Source organism: Protomyctophum bolini, assembly GCF_963924005.1.
Source record: "Protomyctophum bolini genome assembly, chromosome: 16".
Lineage (NCBI taxonomy): Eukaryota > Metazoa > Chordata > Actinopteri > Myctophiformes > Myctophidae > Protomyctophum > Protomyctophum bolini.
The window spans coordinates 32,009,962-32,028,989 of NC_137877.1; the positions used below are offsets into that span (position 1 = coordinate 32,009,962).

Here is a 19,028-nt window from a genome sequence, read left to right on the forward strand (position 1 = left end):
CTTTCCTAGCATCATACACTGTGCATGAATAGTTGTGTTGAACCGACCAGTGCCAGAGATGACTCCGAACACATCCTTGTGGAGGCTGTTGTCCAGAATGGTGCTGGACCTCGGAGGGGTCATCAGGGAGTTAGCTATGAGGGAATCTTCTCTTCCATTCTGTAGGGAAACACAGCAAGCATTATTCCACCCAGTCAGAGTCCAGACCTGCATGCTAGTGTTGTTGTGTTGATTTGGATCCACAGCCACTAGGTGGCATACTTACATTGTTGGAGTGGTTGATGCTGAACGGGGCTACTTCCTTCACATTGAGCCTGTTGACGTTCTCTTGGAGCAGACCAAACAGGGGCAAGTAGAGGGTTGCCAATCTGGCTTGCTGGCTCTGAAATACGAATCAGTCACTCTTTGTAACGTCTTGAAGAGAACACTCAAACCTGTGGCACTTAATCGGACTCTTGCCAGATGCAAGAATGAAGGTGCAGCTTACCTTGGAGGTGTAGCGCTCATCAAAGGTGTGCTTGATCATCAGGTTCTTCAGCACTTGGATGGATATCTGGCGAACGTCCCTGAACTCCTGCAGAGCCGCACCCACCTCCCTGAGGAGCAGGCCGACCAAGAAGTGGTTCCTGCAGAAGTCATCTGTCAGCGAGTAGTCCAGCTGGAGGTCTGAAAGAGGGAGGAAGACATGAGGATTGGCCTAACAAAGCAAGTGGAGGGAGTCGAAGAAACTCAATAGACTCATGTAAACACATTTTAACTGAGATCTCGAATTGCATAAAACAGATGCTTGTGACAACGGCAATAAAAGACAAACAAGGAAGATGGCTAGATTGCTGAGGTACATAATAACATAAAAAACCCTTGAGCATAATGTGAAATATTTCCATTGCTCGACATTGAATCACGGTGAGTAGGAACACATGTCTAAATGTTGTTTTTTGCACTGATCTTCTCTCAGAATCTGCCCTGCTTTGTGCGTGTCCCTCTTCTTTGTCATAGTCTCTCATAGATCTGCTTTACCTCTAGAGATACAAGTTCATGCCATCTAACCAGGTCCATGGGGAAAGTACAGATTTATTTACCTTATCTTCAAATGATTCAGACTCTATTAACCACTTAAAAGCCTAAATACTTCCTAGGGTCCCCCAGGGCTCTGTACTGTACTTCCCCTTTCCCCCTGTTGTGACGCATGGCTATGACATCCCAGAATAGATAAATTGGGGTTCAATGTGGTTAATGATCGATTTAACAAAATAATGTGTTAAAAAACTAAATAAATCAATCCAAATCAACAGCGCTTTATTGTGAAAGTGGACTAGGTGAATGAGCAAAACCAGATGAGTTCAAACTGGCAAAGAAATGAAGACACCACCACAGCCCATGAGAGATGAGCAGAAGACAAGTATAGGGGTTCCAATGATTAGGATCCTATCAAAACTCACGGCATGCAAGTTTTAACACCTTTAAGATCTGAGCTCATGAGCTAAGAGAAAACAACGTGTCCTTAGGGTTAAACTTGGTGCGAGTCATAAATTCCAAACTGTTGAGAAACCTTAAAACTTTATGACACACACAAAAAAAAGAAAACTCCCAATTACACATAACACCCCACCCACACCAAAAAATGTGTTGCAGTTCATATTCGTGCACACAAATCACGAGTACCATCGTTTTACTGTGCAACATTTTGAAATGGATTGGAAAAAAGAAATACAAAAATAAATCATTCCACGCTAATTACATGTAATGATGCTAACTAATTGAGTTCAGGTTTTCTGGAAAATCTTTTAACCCATGTGGCCTTGATTGGAGCACTGGAGCAGTTTAGTTTTTCTGATTTATATGCAATGTGAGCTTGTAGATCTGTGATTTTTCTGCCTTGTGACAGCACTGTATGATCTAGTTATACATTTGTCATAATTGGCAAGAGTGAGAGAGGGGGAATAGAACATAGAAATACAATAACCTCTGCTCTGCTGTAAAAGCAGGATTTTCAGCATAAGCACATTTACAGTAATACAGATTATTCATACATTACGGTGTAAAACAGACTAGTAGGTATTGTAGCATTATTGCATGATGTAATCCATCAAGTTATTGATTAGAAGAACCGTTATATTAGTGCTAGCCTTGTCCAGTAATTCAGTATGGTTTGATTGGTGACCTTATTAAACATAATACAAACATTTAATTTCCAAATCTCACAAGAGATACATCAACATTTTATAAAATCATAAGAAATGGGAGTCCATAACCTAATGCATATCAAACTGGCCGTCCATGAAATTAAAAAGGTTCAGAATGGCTGATGATTATATTCTCAACTAGAAAAAGTGCCCTTCTGGGCACCAGGAGACCTCACTCATAGCATCTCTGAGGATAGAATTCTGGATGAGCAGGACATTTTGAACGAAACGGGCCACTGCTGAAAACTTTGGAAGGCAATGTTAGCCAATCAGTGTAGAATCTGAGAAATACAGATACAAACAGACTCATCTTGATCACATGACTACAGAGATCATGTGTACCGATTTGCGTGAGATTTGGATGAAATCTGTGTGACTAACATAAGCAATGTGTTTTGCAGAAATTGGCCTCATGGTGGCGCTATAACCGGCAGATGTGGAGGGATGCAGGGACAATATTTTTCCTTTAGCCTTTAGGGAGTGCGCATACATAAGTTGTATACAGATAGATGCAGTTATAGCTAAAAACAGGAATTGGCCTGTTATAGCGCCACCATGAAGCTGAGTTGGAAAAAAATGTCATCCTCGGCCTAGTGGAAATGTGTGTGATACACTATGGAGATAGTGTATACCGAATTGTGTGATGTATGGATAAAATGTGTACGAGTAATCTACAGAAATGTGTTTTGCCTAAAATGTGTGCAAAGGTGGAGACAATGAACTCACCTTGAAATCTCTGTATCCTTCCCTTTCCAAAAGGCATGGGCAGATTGAGGGGTACGTAGTGCTCGTGGTTGCAGACAACACGCAGGAACTCAAACTTGAATTCAAACAGGGTCTGCAAGTGAAAACACTAGATGCATCACTGAGGCAAAACAAACAATATTAAACCAACGCTCAACCCTGTCCAAAACACATTCATTTCCCGAGCACAGACTAAAATTGTGCTCCTCTGAATCCTGAGATCATTCTAAAGTCTAAAGAATAAAGGTCTCTCCCATCAAGGCCCCAAATATTTGGGACCAACCTTTCTTTACTTCTGAAAACACGTTTTTCTTTTTTTACAAAACATTATACCATGTGTTTCTCCTTATATTAACTGCTCTTTCTCACTGTACCTTAGAGTCTCCAGGCACAAAGCAGTTGATATAGTTGTTGATCTGCTTGAAGGCAAAGCCTCTGTCCATCAAGGTGAAACAGCGCTGCAGAATACAGGAAGATGTTGTGTTCATTTAATATTATTATTTGTCATTATTATATTTACAGTATGGCAACCACAAAACTACAGTATATTCTCTGTCACGTTCTTTGTACTATATAAATTATTCTTTTTACAATCCTTGTATGCATGTATAAGTATAACGTGTAAATCAGGGGTTTTCAACTGATTATGAACCAGGGACCACCACCCTGACTGAGAATCAACCTGGGGACCACTGTTGTGTTGGGAGGGGGGATATGGGCGTGGTGTGGGGGGAAAATTAACCTTCCGTTATTAAAATCATGTTGCTGTTCATTGTAACTTACTGTATGTATGAGCAAGCAGACACATTTAATAAATTATGGGCACATTTCCTTATAATGGTGACTCAGCCAGGCAAACCGGTACAGTTTCCCTTGAGATTCCACCTCCCTTTTCTGTGGAAGTTCTCCTCGACGTCCGACTTCCCAGTAACTGACAACATCGATCGAGCGTCATCATCGTATGTCACCGCGTTATTTACTGCATTGTTTCTCAACTTGTGGTCAATACAATAAATTAAAACACAAATCTTCACTTTCCTACATTACTAAATGCATGGTCAGGGACCACATGCAATACCTTCACGGACCACCAGTGGTCCATGGACCACCTGTTGAAAACCCATGGTGTAAATAATGTGTTTTGCTAGCCATACTAATACCAAACTGTATATCGACTGTCAGGTGGTAACCTGACAGTCCAAAACTGTTACTTTTAAAGATTCAAATTCAAAAATAGCTAAAGTAGCAGATGGACAAGCTCAAAACTTGTGTCGCTTCACACAGCGTGTCGAGCTTGCAGATCTCCTACTTATTATACTTTTGTGTGACACCGGAGTATGATCAAGTTCATTTAGTTAATTTACGAATAAACATGGAAACATTTAAAAAAGGTTTCTGCCCGACAGCAACAGATGTATATATATACAGTATGAGATAACTGTATGATCTAATATATATATATACATCGTAGAGATGCTAACCTTGATGAACACTGCCAGGCTGTGGTTGGCGTTCCGGGCTGCGTCCAGGTTGTCCTTGTACTTCTGTGTGATGTGAGGCATCATCATGTTCACCAGCGTCTCCACGGTGTGGTGGAAGGCTGCTGAGAAGCGCTGGTTCCTTGACAGCTGAAGAACAACAATCACACTGTGGTGGTGCGTAGTACTTACAGCCATGTGAAGCCTGAGGCTTTACAGCGACAAAGTGGCGTGTGATGTATCATTTTGACAAAAAACGTCTAACTTCTTCCAGTTGAAAATACTTTTTTTTTGTTGCTGCGTGACACTTGCCGAAGCATAAATCAGGCTTTAAATACAACATAGTCAAACCGCAGTACCACAGGAGGTGCTCGCCATATTTGAGTCCCTCTGGTTCCTGTTTAATACAACCTACTCTTGTGAGAGAATACTAGTTTCCACAGAAGCCTCCAGATGACACAGGGTGATGCCTGTAAATTGGAAATGTGGGGATGTGGTTGAGTTACGGGCCATGTACAAAATGCGGCCAATAAAATGCACAGCGAAGTGGTGTAGGCCGTGATACACAATGCTGTGATTATGGTACTGTGGTTGTCCACGAGACGGGGCTTGTTATAAAGTACAGCTGTTCACTTCAGCTACGATGCGGTGGGCAAGAGCAGACTCCTCTGTGAGTCAAATCAAATGCACGTGTTGTTAGGGCAGACATACCTTGACTTTGCCGCTTTCGATCAGATACTGAGCCATAGATTTGACTAAAGCTTCATAAAAATACCAGGAGTACTGCAAGGAAGAGACAAAAGTATGTAAGCAATCAGTTAACCATGGAAAGGCAAAATTAATGTTGCATTAGTACAGTACTTTAAACTGTCCTTTAAACAATGTTGATTTATACTTAATTGTAGACGGATATAGCTGATCAACAAATTTACAATGCATTGTGAGCTTGTACATCTGCTATTTTCGTCACCCAACGTAAGCGCACAACAAGTGTAAATCAGGCTTAATCACATGAACCCTAGCATCCATATTAGCAGATCTACCTAGTGAGTTTGTAGATGAGCTATTTTCGGTGAAGAAAGGAGGGGACCAAGTACAGACCCCTGGGGGACCTGGTTACCTTGAGCAGCTTGTTGCAGGTGAGGAAGTCAGTGGAAGGCTTTAGGATTGCAGTCATGGCTTTGGCCAGCTCCTCATGCACCGTTCTGGTGGTGGAGGCTGTGTGTGGCTCAGTCTTAAATACGTACTGAGAACAGAGGCACACAGAAACCAACATCATCTCTCTAGAGTCTAGTAGGCCTGTCACAATTATTTCATAATCTCCTAATCTAACCTAATCTCATAATTATTTGAGATTATAATTATGTTGCATATTCATCATAATAGTTTGTTGAAAATGTACAAAATAAACATTTGCAAAAAATGCAGGATCTACAAGCCCACCGTATGAAATCAGTAATTTCTGTATATTTTGCATCTAACGGGCATTTCACGCGCAATGTTTTAAATCATATGTGTGTCCAATGCCAAAAACACAATTAACTCATTAATCACAATTATTTGTACGACAATTAATCTCCAATGTCATGATCGTGATTGCCCTACTCTAGAACAGGACAGATGTAACATGAGAATTTGCAGCATACAGTATGAGGTTGAGCTGTGGATTTTCACCTTTACGTATGATCTCAGGTAGTGCTCCAAGCCCTCTTCATGGCACTGGGATACAACATGAATCATAACTCTGAAAGGAAGGATGGGGTAAAGGAAAAGCCATGTGAAATAACAGTGTTGTTGCAGATCCTAAGCAGAGCCTAATGCCACAAGTCATGTTTTTAGGTTGAAAATGTTCTGAAAAATCCGATTATAAAGACTATAATTTTGACTATCACACATTTGAACCTAGGATTAAGTCAGAGAGACTTTTATTTATTTGTCTCAGTGAGACAGCACTTGCCTGGTGACATTCACTGCCACATCCTCATGGGTGGCACTGGTCAGTACCCGAAACAGCTGGTTCAGAATGGTGGGCAGGAACTTAATCATCACATGGCTCTCCATAGCATGAAGACTCTGGGTGCAGATAATTACAGTATGTATGAACAACAAATATGTCATTTGTGATCAACTGCGACCAGCTCTCGGTTTGGGTCAGGTAATTGACCGACTCACTGAAAATAGCCCGCCATCACTGCTATACATTAAGTTGATTAGATGACCTGTAGAACATCATGGGACACACATAGGAAATACTTGCTATACATGTAGGTTATAATTAGGTTTACAAAATCATGATTATGTCGGTCTAGGAAATAATTAGGGGGAAAAGTTGCTAGATGCTTTGGGCCACGTCCCTTGAGGCTCCGAACGTCCTGTCTACTCAAACAAAGTGAGTACAGTATGACGCAGGAGGAAACCAGTGTAACAGAAAATAACAGGACATAAGGGAACAACCGTGTGATAATCACCCCCAACTAATGATCCAGTTCCAGGACCGAGGTAGAGCATGGGTAGTGGTAGTGGTGCATCACTGGCCACGTACAGGGCAATAAGACCATGCTTGCCAAGTCATTTGGCAAGCTGCCAGTGAAAACGGCTGCTCTGGCTGACCTTACGTCTGGCCCTCTGGCCATTGTTTGTGTGCACAGTTGTGTTTACATTATCCCCCCCCGAGAGATGCATCAAACTAAGTGTCTCTCTCCATGTCAGTGACCAGCAGGGGACAATGGACTGTGATTCCCAGTTTGTAAAGTTTGGTCATGTTAACAATGTTCCATAGACCCTGAGCAAACAAGCACAGGTTTCTAAATATCCTGAGGAAATCAGACTGAATTTAGATTACGGAATGAGCGACAGGTGGGCCACAAACGTCACAGAAAGATGGAGAGACAGGAGTGTCCCTGTGTCCCTGTGTTACAGCTCTAACTAATATATTGCAGTTTTACCTTCAGGTATTTGACCAGTTCCCCTCCTGATATTTGATCTGAGGAGCCTGTGCTCTGACAGTGGTGGAAGAAATTGTCCAAATGTTGATCCTATAGAGACGAGAGAGAAATCCCAATGAGAGAGAGAGAGAGAGAGAGAGAGAGATAGAGGCAAATTCATAAAGACATCGGTTATAGCAAGCATTTATATAATTCTAGCAAATCAAAATGTTTATTTATGCAGGGAAACCAAACTGAGGCGAAAATCAAATTTGCATCAAGGCCCTGTGACAATTAAATCCATTTCCAAAATACACTTTTTTAATGCAAGGAAGTTTGACTGTCTTAGTATTAGTAATATTGCAGCTGTGTGTGTGAAACTAACCTGAGTGTAGACAGTGGACACAAGGTGAGTGGAGACCTTGAACAAAGGCTTGCCTCCATCCACCCATTTCATTTCAGGAACGGAATGCTGTGATAAAAGAAATGAGAAAGATTCTAGCAAAACATGTTTCTGTTCACTTTGAACTTAGTAACATATCACCACTGTCGGGCAGAAACCTGGTACAGGTTGTTGTACACTGTATCTACAAATGTAAACTTATATAATGTTTTAGTAAATGAATGCACTACTTCATCATACTACAATGTCACATAAAAGTAGCAAAATAGGCAATCTACTAAGCTCATCTGCAAAAATAATTATATATATAACATTTTTAACTAATTCAAAGTATTAACAAGTTCTTGTGACTAAATAATAACTTCATTGGATCCATTGGAAGATGGGTGTTTTGTGACCAATGGTGTTGACATTTTCTTTCATAAACGCTAACCGATGTAGACCGATAACATCAACAACTACAGTCATCTCAGGAACAATCTGCTCCAGGTTTAAAAGGAACGTTAAATATTACCTTGCTGACGCCCTCTTGACAGCTGAGATAGCCAGCAGGCAGGTTGGCAGCCACTGAGATGTGACTTTCATTCATAATCACCCGGCCATCTTTCAGCAAGGGGAGCCAAGCGTAACCCACTGGGGACAAGGACAAGGACAGGGGGGGGGGGGGGGAGGGAGGAGAGATTGACAGCCAATAGTATCGACGCCCCAGAGCATTCGCCACCAGAGTGTGTGTGCGTGCAATCCGTGCATGTGTGTGTGTGTGTGTGTGTGTGTATGTGTATGTGTATGTGTGTGTGTGTGTGTGTGTGTGTGTGTGTGTGTGTGTGTGTGTGTGTGTGTGCGCATGCATGTGTTTTAATCTTACCTTGCGTCTCAACCGTGTCTTTCTTCTTGGTGCTGGCCTTGCTGTTGCTGTCACAGCTGACATGGAAGAAGGTGAAGAGCAGGTGGTGTTTCTCATGGAGCTGTGTTGGCAGCTCGATCTTAAACTGAGGGCCAAGATCATAACCACACAGTCCTGGGGTTAGCGATGAACACGCGCTACCCACCGTCTGCCCCATCTCTGCAACACTCTACAATAACTAGAGATGTTCCCATACTGTTTTGGTTTCCCATTCAATGCCGATTCCAATAAGTGAACTATCAGTCAGTGCAGTGTACCGATTCGATACCTGTGTGTTACATACTTGATACAAAAGAAGGGGGAAGTTTTACTAAACTTTCTTTGTTAAATAATTTCCTTTATTTGTCTTTCATCATTTATATTTATATTTAATATGTTTGAAATAAATAAATAAAATGAAAATGGCATGTTTAGCTCTATCAGGAGGCATTTCAGATACTGGCATCTGGAACAACAATGAAAATAATAACATGAGCATGCATCTCACCTCATCATAGAACTCTGGGTTGTGCTGGTGATGTAACACTGCAGCGACAGCACTTTTAGTCAACAGGGGCCCACCTGGTCGCCCGTAGATGCACTGCCAAATTATTACAACAGTTAGTTAGTTAGTTGCCTGCCATGCCAAGAAGTAGAGCAACCTCTGCCAGGTGATGTGACTATGAGTTTACCTTGAGTGAGACCGCCTCCTCCTCATCCGAGTCCTTGAACTCCATGCAGACAGCTACGTTTCGAGCCTGAGGACAAAAACATACACTGTACGGTACAACAAAGCTGACCCACTTGCACAGACTACAAATGGGGGACAAATAGGCTGCAGAGTTAAAGAAAAGCGTGTCTGTAAAAAAAAACGAAAAAGCTATGTGCTTAGAATATTTATAGTGTGCATGCACACATTCATACTGTTTGTAGAGAAGAATCTGAGTTTCCTTTTGTGTGTAGCGAAAACAACATCATACAACGGAAACTTCTCATACCTTTGCAAAAGACTTTTGGCTGTCATATTTCAGGTGCTTTGGGTAGATATAGAGGTGATTGTTGTAGATGGTGAAGGGCTGGGAGCACTTGGCGATGCACGGCACAAACTCCTCCACTTCAAAGAGGATGCTGGTCTTTTCACTAGTCTCAAACTGCTTCACAGGAATGTAGGATGAGGTCACGCAATCTACACGCGCACACACACACACACACACACACACACACACACACACACACACGAGGGAGACCAAATAAACAGTTGGCAGACAACGTGACCCATCTGACCCGAGCACCCGCGGCCTTCATCTTTGATGTTGGCTGGATGTATTGAATTTGGAGGACTTACTTGTCAAATCGGGGGCTACATTGTCAATGGTAACATCTAGGTTTCCTAGGATTACAGGCAACTTGGCCATCTTTTCTGGTCTGGAGACGAGAAGAAAAATAAGCATAGGTTAAAACCGTTGTTATTGTCTACCTAGGAAGCAAATGGAAAACAGGCATGCTGCCTGGAACTGAGCAGAACTAAAGAGGATAACACAATATTTGCTGAGGTGATAAAAGATTTACTAAAAGGATTTCAAAATGTCTAACAAAGTGTCTTTGTTAAAACATCCTTTGTAACGTCTTTTTTACAAAACCACTTTTCAAACAGTCATTAGCTAGGTGATCATTACATCTGCCACTCATAGGGATGGTACTAACTTCCTGAAGTCAGCCAGCAGTTTGAACATGTCATCATTGGACAGTTTGTTGCTGTCCTGTCTGTAGAGGGCCGAAAAGCGGGCACTTTTGTCCAGTGTCCCTGAAGCGTCTTTGAACAGCGGCCTGAAGGAAGGAAAGTATGGATGAGTCAGAAAGAGGCAGGGCGGTGAGAATGTCAATGATACCGCTCACATCTAACTTCTAACATTTTACATCCCCTTCAGGCATGGATGGAAGGGTTTGTACATTCTCCTCAATTCTATTATTGTGAAGCACTTGAAAATGTGCTATAAAAATCAGTTATTATTCTTTACAGACTTTGTCCAGCACCTCTTGTAAGGCTGATAGGCTTGTAAGGCTAATCTTTTTCTGGTGTGAATTTGTAAGTGCATTTCTGTCTGCATGCAAGTGTACATGCATGTATATGTGTACTGTAGATTCAAACAATGCCACCATGGCAAAACACAAAAAACATTTACATTTTACATTTTACAAGTGCAAGCACTTCTATATTTCACAAGATGTGTTACATACATACCTGGCTGCCCATGCAAAAGGCATTTTATACTGGCCTAACCGGTTACAGGCCAGCTTGGCATTCTTTAGGACCTTCTGTGCCACCTGGTGGAAGAGAGGAATAGCATTGGAGAAAACATTATTCTACTGCATGAATTCAGAATGGTGCCAATGTTAACACATACCCAGACTAGTCTTATAATTATTCACTCCTGGTGCGCGCACTCTCAACGACATGCTTGCACACTCAGCACACACACACACTCTTAACATGTTCTTCTGAATCCCATTACGGCCCACTGTAGCCCCCCCGATGGTGCATAACCAGATTTGTATAGCCAAAGCCAATGTTTGTGTTGAGTGTTTTTGCAACTGGCCTGCACTTATAACAAGGATGATTTGATCATCTATCATGTGGAATAATCAGATGGAATCTGCTGAGCATGGAGATATGTTATGCTTTAGCTATTGAAAAATAGCAGATCTACAAGCTCATAGCGCGCCACCGAGTGGCGTGCTATGAGCTTGTAGGTCTGCTATTTTTGAAGAATCGTGAAAAGTGACATGAAAGTGTTTGAGAACGACTGACATAGAAAAACATAGCTTTTTCAAGAAAACAGTCAGGATTTAGAAGGCATTTGTAGAATCGTTCTCAGGTCGAAATGGGTTAAGGAAGATGCTGGGATGTGCTGTGGGCATGGGCAGGACAGTATACCTTGGTGGAGTCGGAATTCTTCATGTATGGTTCGGCACAAGAGGCGATTCCCCCCTGGAGGACCTTCTCAATGCGTGCCACCAGGAAGATGTCTGGGTGTGGGCACGTTACCGAGAACACTCCCTGAGGCCAAAACAAGTTCCAACACAAAATGCTGAAGTTGAGTAGGATTCTGCATTTCTTAACCATGTATAAAATAACATGGTCTCTCTGGCTAATAAGAATGAGAGGGAAAAGAATAACAAGACGTGTACCTGTCTTGGATACTGCATGGTCGCCTCTGGCACGCTGTGGACCAATCGTTGCCCCCCGTGGATCGTGTCCCCTCCCCCGTTCATATACTGGCTGTTGTGATTGGCCACCATGCCTCGGACCGACGGGTTGTTAAGGTCCACGTGGAAGTCTGAGGAGATCTTTCTGCTGTTCTGGATGTCGAATAGTGACAGACTGACATAGAATGGTTCCACCTGACATGGAAGCAGAACAGAAAACTGTCATCTTTAGTGCATGAACACCTGGTCGGAGGAAGAGGCTTTGGTTGCATATTACACCATACCAGTTGTTCTTTTATATATTTTCAATTAAAACGATATCATCTTTCTCAGAAACAGTTTGTATTTGTGTGTTTGTGTGTCATGTCAGTGACTCTGTGGGAACAGAACCGGTTTGTATTTGTGTGTGTGTGTTGTATCAGTGCCTCTGACAACACAAGTCTTTATTAGATAGCTTCTACTACCGGGAGGGACAGCAGGACACCAGACTCCTTCCCCATTACTGAGCCTCTGGCCTGGTAACCGTGTCAACCCCAGTTGGACGCACCATCGCATCCTGTTACTAGCTTCCTTATTCACAGTGGATCTGGCTCCTAATATTTAGACTATTCATTGTGGCCAGAAAAAACATAAAAAGCCGTCTTACATTTGTTGTGGGTCCTTCCTCGTTTTCCGCCACACAGCTTTGCAAATTGAACGAAAGGTCATTGCAGTTCACCAGAATGCGCTTGCCGAACTTCTCCTCAAACTGCTTTATGTCCGGCTCAATCCCTGAGAAATCCAATTTCTGCAGGACATAATGAGGAAAGGTACATCCAGATACCAGGCATTATAGTAGGTGCTGTTAGGTTTGTGGTAAAATGGTGTTGCACTGTGGAAATAGCCAATCTAAAATACATTGTGATTCTGTGAAGTTGTAGAAAGTTATTTTTTACTGTACAACACCAGCATACGACAGAGTTTTAATTATGCATATACAGGAAGCCTAATTTTCATCTATAATGACATGGTCAAAAGAGGGATGCCAAGGTTAATGTGTTTTGTAGAATTACAGTAAGGGATTTAAATTGAGTTACTGTGTGCTTTATGCTCACCTGTGTGTCAGGATCCAACGTGAAAAGCTTCAATCTGGTTTCATTCCTTATCTTAGATTCAATATCACGTGCACTCTGAGAATAGAAGAGGCATTTTTTTATTCATCTCACACCACGCACATGCTTAGTCATCAGAACCACAGAGCATTACCGTTTTGAAAGTTTCAACTGGTTTAGCCATTTGGACAATTCTCTTCATTTGTGTCACATCTGGAAATAAGGCTTCGAATTTTACGAGCTGATCATGGAGATGGAGAGGACAGTCTCAGTGAGTGAGATCAGGGGGCTAACATCACATACAGTGCAGCACAGTACTGCCTAACGCAGCATGTCAGGGTGGTATTCCAGCTAACTTGTCACCACCAGTTTCCATGCACATGTGGCTTAACTATAGCCTGCTACTTGGGGCCATATTATGGACACGTGCTGTTTGGACTCTCAAAGTCCACTTTGGACTGAACTCTAGGCTGTTACAGGAACGGCACTGAATGGAGAAGTCATTGTTTGGTCTAACTCTTTGAGTGGTCTTGAATTATCACATCTGAACAGTTTAATGTTCTTTGGCATTTGATACACTTTTGGGAATATTCAAAACGAACCAGAAGAAGTTCTGTGCACCAAAACATTGTTACCAACTGCAAGTGAAGAAGACAGTGTGTGGGAGTCCTTTGTCTTGCAATAGTCAGCCCATGCATTCTCCACCATTCAGTCTAGAATACTGTAGGTGTGCATGCAAAGGTTCTGTTCTTTTAGGAATATAACAAATGGTGGAGAATTGAGGAATGTAATCAAACAAGTCTCCTTGAGTCTAAATGAAACACGTGTTTATGACAGAGGTTATACAGAGAGGGCTTCTTTGTAGTTACCCCAGTGAGGATTCGGCATACTGAGTTCATGCTGCTAATTCCAATGATGTTTTTACCTATTGGCCCTAGCAAAATCCCAAGGTATTGGCTTCCAGTTAGTGGAAAAAAGGACCTACCTGAAAGCTGTCCATACTGCCAGAGGAACTATCTGACTTTCCCAGCTCATCATCTAAGACAGGAGGAGAAATAAAGGAAATTACTGGATCCAAGCTAAAGGAATTTTGAAACATTATTGTCTTTACCACAAAGTCCTCTTAATCCCACGCTAACACTTAATGTTCAGTAAACAGTAATTCAGCTGCACTGGGATCATGTTGATCTGTGTTAGAGCTTCAAGATCCCAGGCCTGGGATGTCTTTTCTCTCCCCTTGCATGGAGTGATTAATAAAGGCTAAGACGTTAGGAAGATTAGTGGAGCCTCTTTGCGCAGACACACACAGGCTCTTTCCTCCTGGCAGTAGGCCTCCTATGAGACAGGAGGTGAGCATTAGAATGTCTGGGTGGTCCAACAGTGCATCACCACAGACTAGACAGAGCCGTTGGAGAACTAGGAGGCAACTGAGGCACTACACAGCAAAGTTGAAATGAAAGCTGGATCCCAACAGACTATACCACAGATAACTACAGACTGGCAGTGAGATGAGATGAGATGAGTCGGTTGGAAGGTGTGAAAATAAGTTACTGAATGCACCTGAGGGCCGACACAGACAGACGGCTACTCTGGTGCTAAAAATAGCCTATGGCTTGATGTCGTTTTTAAACAACAAACACATCATACAGTAACATGTGCATGCTTAAATCATTTGAGAAATGATAAAGAGAACTACTGCACTGTAGGGTGCTTAGGGCATAGGCACAAGGATATCTGTTTTTGTACTATTTTGGTGTATGTCCCTTATGTGTCCTTGTTGATGTAGTCACATTGTTTGTCATGTATGTTCACATGTTCCATTTATTGTTATGGTTTGTGTGTTGTGCTTGTGGACACCCTCGAAAACGAGATATCTTTTGTATTTAACATTAATTAAAACAATAAACACTGCGTGCCGGCTGTAGCAAGCGGCAGCGCAATGCACACAAAGGTTGGTGCACTGATTCAGAGTAAATTAACTACAGGATCATAAAAGGCATACTCGCAATCATTACTGAAATTATTTTGATATACTTTTGTTGTTAAACTTGATCAACTATTAACTTCAATTCATCAGCCATTTTCTTTGTTTTTGGATTCTCCATTCAATGTAAAAACACAAAACAAAAAAACAAACTGACATGCCTGACATTCATAATTACCAGGTGCGTTATTATATCTGCAGAATTGTGCTATGAAATGTAAATAGACCTATGTGTCTATCTATCTAGGATCTGTCTAGGTGACTGTAACTCTGAATAGCCTACTACAAATGGAACCAAAGGACCCTTTTATAACAGACTCTTAGATTGTACAAATGCCGTACAGGCTTGTATTTCAGTAAATGAAAAGGCAATTTTGGGAGTGAAACACTAAATGGTAATATATCACTTTGGAATGTAGATCTTCAAATGTATAATATATTTTATCTGGACTACCTAAGCAAAATGTTAAATATTGATTCCTTACTTCCAGTGGCAGGAGCCATGCAGTGTGAGTGTTAAGCCAAAGACAATCGTCTGGTCTGACATTTTAGTCTGCAGAACAAGACTTGTTTACACACTCTTGTTCCCCTGAGGAAAACTGAACTCTGGATATTTTCTTTGCCGTAACATTATGAAAAGCAAGTTTTTCGTGTTAAAAGGGGTTTCGATTTTAAGGTGGATAACATTTTTGCAAGGTTAAGAAAAATATGATTCCAGCTCATATCTGCTCTTTGAATATATATCCTAACCCCCCCCCCCCCCCCCCCCCCCCCCCCCCCCCCCCCCCATGTGTGAGACATGGGCACACATTCCTGGAATTAAATGCATTATATACCGCACGCACGCACGCACGCTCACACACACACACACACACACACACACACCCACACACCATCATGAACATCTCCGTTCCTCTTCTCCTGCATGGCGATCTCAAAGCTGCTGTGGAGGATCTTGTTGAGGGTGCTGATCCAGTCCTCCATCTCTCCCTCACCCTCAGCAGCCAGCAGATAGCTGCTCTTGTCCTGCATCTTCAGCTCGAAAGCAAACCTCCGAACTTTGTTGTTCTGAAAAAAAGAAAAGAAAAAAAAAGCACACACACAAGAGAAGATAAGTTATCAGCATAATTTATAGCAGCTATGTTGACAGGGTACTGCTGCTACTAATTTTAATGCGTACAGTATTTATCTCATCTTAAAAGACGTGCAAAAAGTGTGCCTTCATGTTAGAACGATGAGGCCAAACAATACCTAGGTATAAATTTGAATAAGGACATTTTCCAGCTCTACAAATAGGCCTTCAGCAGAGACTTTCTGTAGATTAGCTAGCGAGTTAGTCGATTCAACAGCACACGGCTGCAGCCACGGAGATGGACTATCACCTCCTATCAGCCAGGAAGTGTGAGGTCACCGTCACATTTGGGCTTCTCCTCGAGCATCTGTTTCGATAGTTACGTATGTAACTACGGTTCTATGAGTCCCGAATGACCGCCAGAGGCGGTGCTTTAAGCATGAATATGTCCTTCGCGCATGCGTCGTCGAGTGTTGTATACAAACAAAGTCAATTTTGACCCCGTGATGACCCGAAGTAGTCTATATCTTCCGGCAGTCTGCAGGGGATCAGTCTCTACAGAATTTTCTCGCGCGAACTCGAGGATTCTGAGTGACAGAGTGCCTCTGGCGGTCATTCGGGACTCATAGAACCGTAGTTTTACATACGTAACTATCGTTCTATTTCGTCCCTGCTGACCGCCAGAGGCGGTGCTTTAAGCATGAATGACTTATGCCAGCCAAGTCACGAGGGATCCTGATCACAAACCATAAGGAGTAGGCTTGGAGGACTCTCGTAAGAGGACCACGTCCAGCGGGTGGGGAGTGGCAACACTCACCCAGAGGAACAGACAACTCGCTGTGATGCCCATGAGGCAGCGGCACAGATACATTCCAGGGGTACTTCCCTCGGGGCAGCCCATGATGTGGGGACGCTCCCGTTAAGAGTGGCACCTCACGCCAAATGGTAAGGTACGATCACTCGCCCCATAAACGTGGTTGATGGCATCCACAATAGTGTGGGGCGGGCGCTGTCTGGAGAGAGCGCTACCTTTGAAAGGGCCATCGTCACAACGGAACAGCCATTCTGACCGCCGAAAGCATTCGGCAGGTCTAACAAGCGGCTCTCAGGGCCCACACTGGGCGCAATAGGTCCCGCTCGTCCATCCACTCTCCTGGTGGAGGGTAAAACTATGCTAGCCGTATAGGCTGGTTGAGGTGTGTATGTGACAGCACCCTCAGGAGGAACACTGTTCGGCCACAGAGACACTCAGGCCGTCTGAGCTTTGCTTCGAACGCAAGTCACTAACAGACAGGACGTGCCGCTCACGGCCACGCTTCGTTACAGCAATATTGATTCTAGCATATCAACATGATATTGCCCCTACTTATGCTTTTAGAGTAGGAGATCGGCCCTTGTCTAGGAGGGACTGCGGAACTCCAGACAGGTAGGCAGAGCAGCGCACTAGGTCTTTGCTCTGGCCTCAGTTGGAAATAGGTTCCATCGGTTATCGTACAGTAGCCTGATGGATGTCATGGATGTCACCCTTGAATTCAGGGTGGCATGCCTGGCTGGTTCCACACAGCGGTTCAGGGCCGCCAGTGGCCAAACGCACAGTTGGGGGCGTTGAGCATTTGAATGCCGTATCCGACCGCCTCCCAGTTGGGGAGACCTCTGTCGGGGAGACGCCATGGCGTCCTCCGACTGGGTCTGGAGACCAAGTACTTCTTGGCTGGGGGGGGGGGGGGGCAACCAGCAGTATGGTGTGACCCTCCTAAATAACTCTGAGGCGCTGGTCGTATCAGAGAGGCAGTGGCAAGGCATATGCAGTGCCTCTGGCAGTGCGCATTTAAAAGGATAGTGCCCTGTGGGCGGTGGTCTGCTTAGGGCCATGTGTGTCAGGAACGATGTAGGTCGTTCCGTTCATACTGGCTATGTGGCAGGAAGCCTAAGAAGTCCAGCAGGCTGACAGCCATTTGTGGCGTTCAGGTTCTATGAAACCGTCGGACCCTTGCGTCCTGGCCCGGTGGGCTGGGTGTCTCCGTTAGGGAGAACCAGGGAGGTTAGTGAGGTCCAGGGTGAGGAGGTCCACCTCCGCTCTGCCGGGGTAGCCTCTGATTAGTGTTCACCACCACTGGATGGGGTACCGCTCCCCTCATGGAAGCTTTCGATGGGAGGGAGAGCCTACCATGTAGTCCCGCTCTCCACTCAGACAACTTGCCTATAGGCTGATCGGGCGGGGAGGCTGCCCAAGTCAGGAGGGGGTCCATAGACACCTACAGCAGCCAAGCAAACGTGGCCCTGCCCGATGACTTACGTGATACACGATCGAGGTGTTGCCCGAACGTATGAGAATGTGCTCGCCTCTCCTGTACGGCAGGAAGTGCACACAAGTCTCAATGTGATTTTTTTACTGGTTAAATAAAGGTTAAATAAAAATACGGCAGGAAGTGCTGTAGAGCGGAGCACACCACTTGCCGCTCCAGCACATTGCCGTGTTCGGCCCAGTAGACTGGCACGAACTTCATAAACCTGTTGGGTCCCATCAGCTTCAAGACATGTCGACACCCGTCTGTCTTGCGTCACAAGGAAGTATGTAGATCGGACTTCCCTTAGTGTGACTGAGGATATACAGCCTCTGTTGCGCCCTTGGGCAGGAGGACACATCACTCCTGGTCTGATAGTAGGGCTCTCGTCATGTTGCTGATAATGGCCATTTTGACCCGCCGGATATGGGGGGCTGGCGTCAGAAGGCGCTGCACAGCCCGGAAAGTCACAGTCAGGTCCCTGCGTGGGACGCCAGGGAACACGCTGGCCTCTAGTGTGGGCCGGCGGTGATACGTGAGCTCCGAGGGCAGTCAAGATGATTTCATCAATGTTGGAGCTCGGCCCTTTGGGAGGCGTGATGTGTCGTAGGCCTACAAGCTGCAGCCTGGTCTTCCCCACCTGGATGGTTCGCTCCGGCGCTTCTCGCCCCGGCTGAACCACCTAGTGCTCCTGGCTCCTCAGGGAGACTACGGAGAGTTGGCCTAGTCTCATCAGTCAAGCTTGACTGTGGAAACCCGGCTTGGCGACGG

General features: G+C 44.0%; 1 protein-coding gene across 4 annotated transcripts in view; it reads right to left on the minus strand.

Annotated features, from left to right (window-relative positions):
* LOC308330670 (dedicator of cytokinesis protein 9) overlaps positions 1-19,028 on the minus strand; it is a 100,849-nt gene that overhangs the window by 17,758 nt on the left and 64,063 nt on the right. For all 4 annotated transcript variants that reach the window (XR_013965515.1, XM_080785626.1, XM_080785624.1 and 1 more), the window contains exons 8-33: positions 15,794-15,968; positions 13,902-13,954; positions 12,920-12,994; positions 12,472-12,612; positions 11,808-12,020; positions 11,554-11,676; positions 10,861-10,943; positions 10,323-10,445; positions 9,964-10,043; positions 9,617-9,804; positions 9,311-9,376; positions 9,127-9,219; positions 8,601-8,724; positions 8,250-8,368; positions 7,718-7,804; positions 7,354-7,443; positions 6,366-6,481; positions 6,083-6,152; positions 5,529-5,654; positions 5,120-5,191; positions 4,412-4,558; positions 3,305-3,388; positions 2,913-3,024; positions 488-666; positions 266-382; positions 48-159 (exon numbers count right to left, since the gene is read on the minus strand). Coding sequence is in view for 3 of the 4 variants with exons in the window: in XM_080785626.1 (XP_080641752.1) it covers positions 48-159; positions 266-382; positions 488-666; positions 2,913-3,024; positions 3,305-3,388; positions 4,412-4,558; positions 5,120-5,191; positions 5,529-5,654; positions 6,083-6,152; positions 6,366-6,481; positions 7,354-7,443; positions 7,718-7,804; positions 8,250-8,368; positions 8,601-8,724; positions 9,127-9,219; positions 9,311-9,376; positions 9,617-9,804; positions 9,964-10,043; positions 10,323-10,445; positions 10,861-10,943; positions 11,554-11,676; positions 11,808-12,020; positions 12,472-12,612; positions 12,920-12,994; positions 13,902-13,954; positions 15,794-15,968 (2,968 nt within the window). In the remaining variant the exon portion in view is untranslated. The remainder of the gene's footprint in view (positions 1-47; positions 160-265; positions 383-487; positions 667-2,912; positions 3,025-3,304; positions 3,389-4,411; positions 4,559-5,119; positions 5,192-5,528; positions 5,655-6,082; positions 6,153-6,365; positions 6,482-7,353; positions 7,444-7,717; positions 7,805-8,249; positions 8,369-8,600; positions 8,725-9,126; positions 9,220-9,310; positions 9,377-9,616; positions 9,805-9,963; positions 10,044-10,322; positions 10,446-10,860; positions 10,944-11,553; positions 11,677-11,807; positions 12,021-12,471; positions 12,613-12,919; positions 12,995-13,901; positions 13,955-15,793; positions 15,969-19,028) is intronic.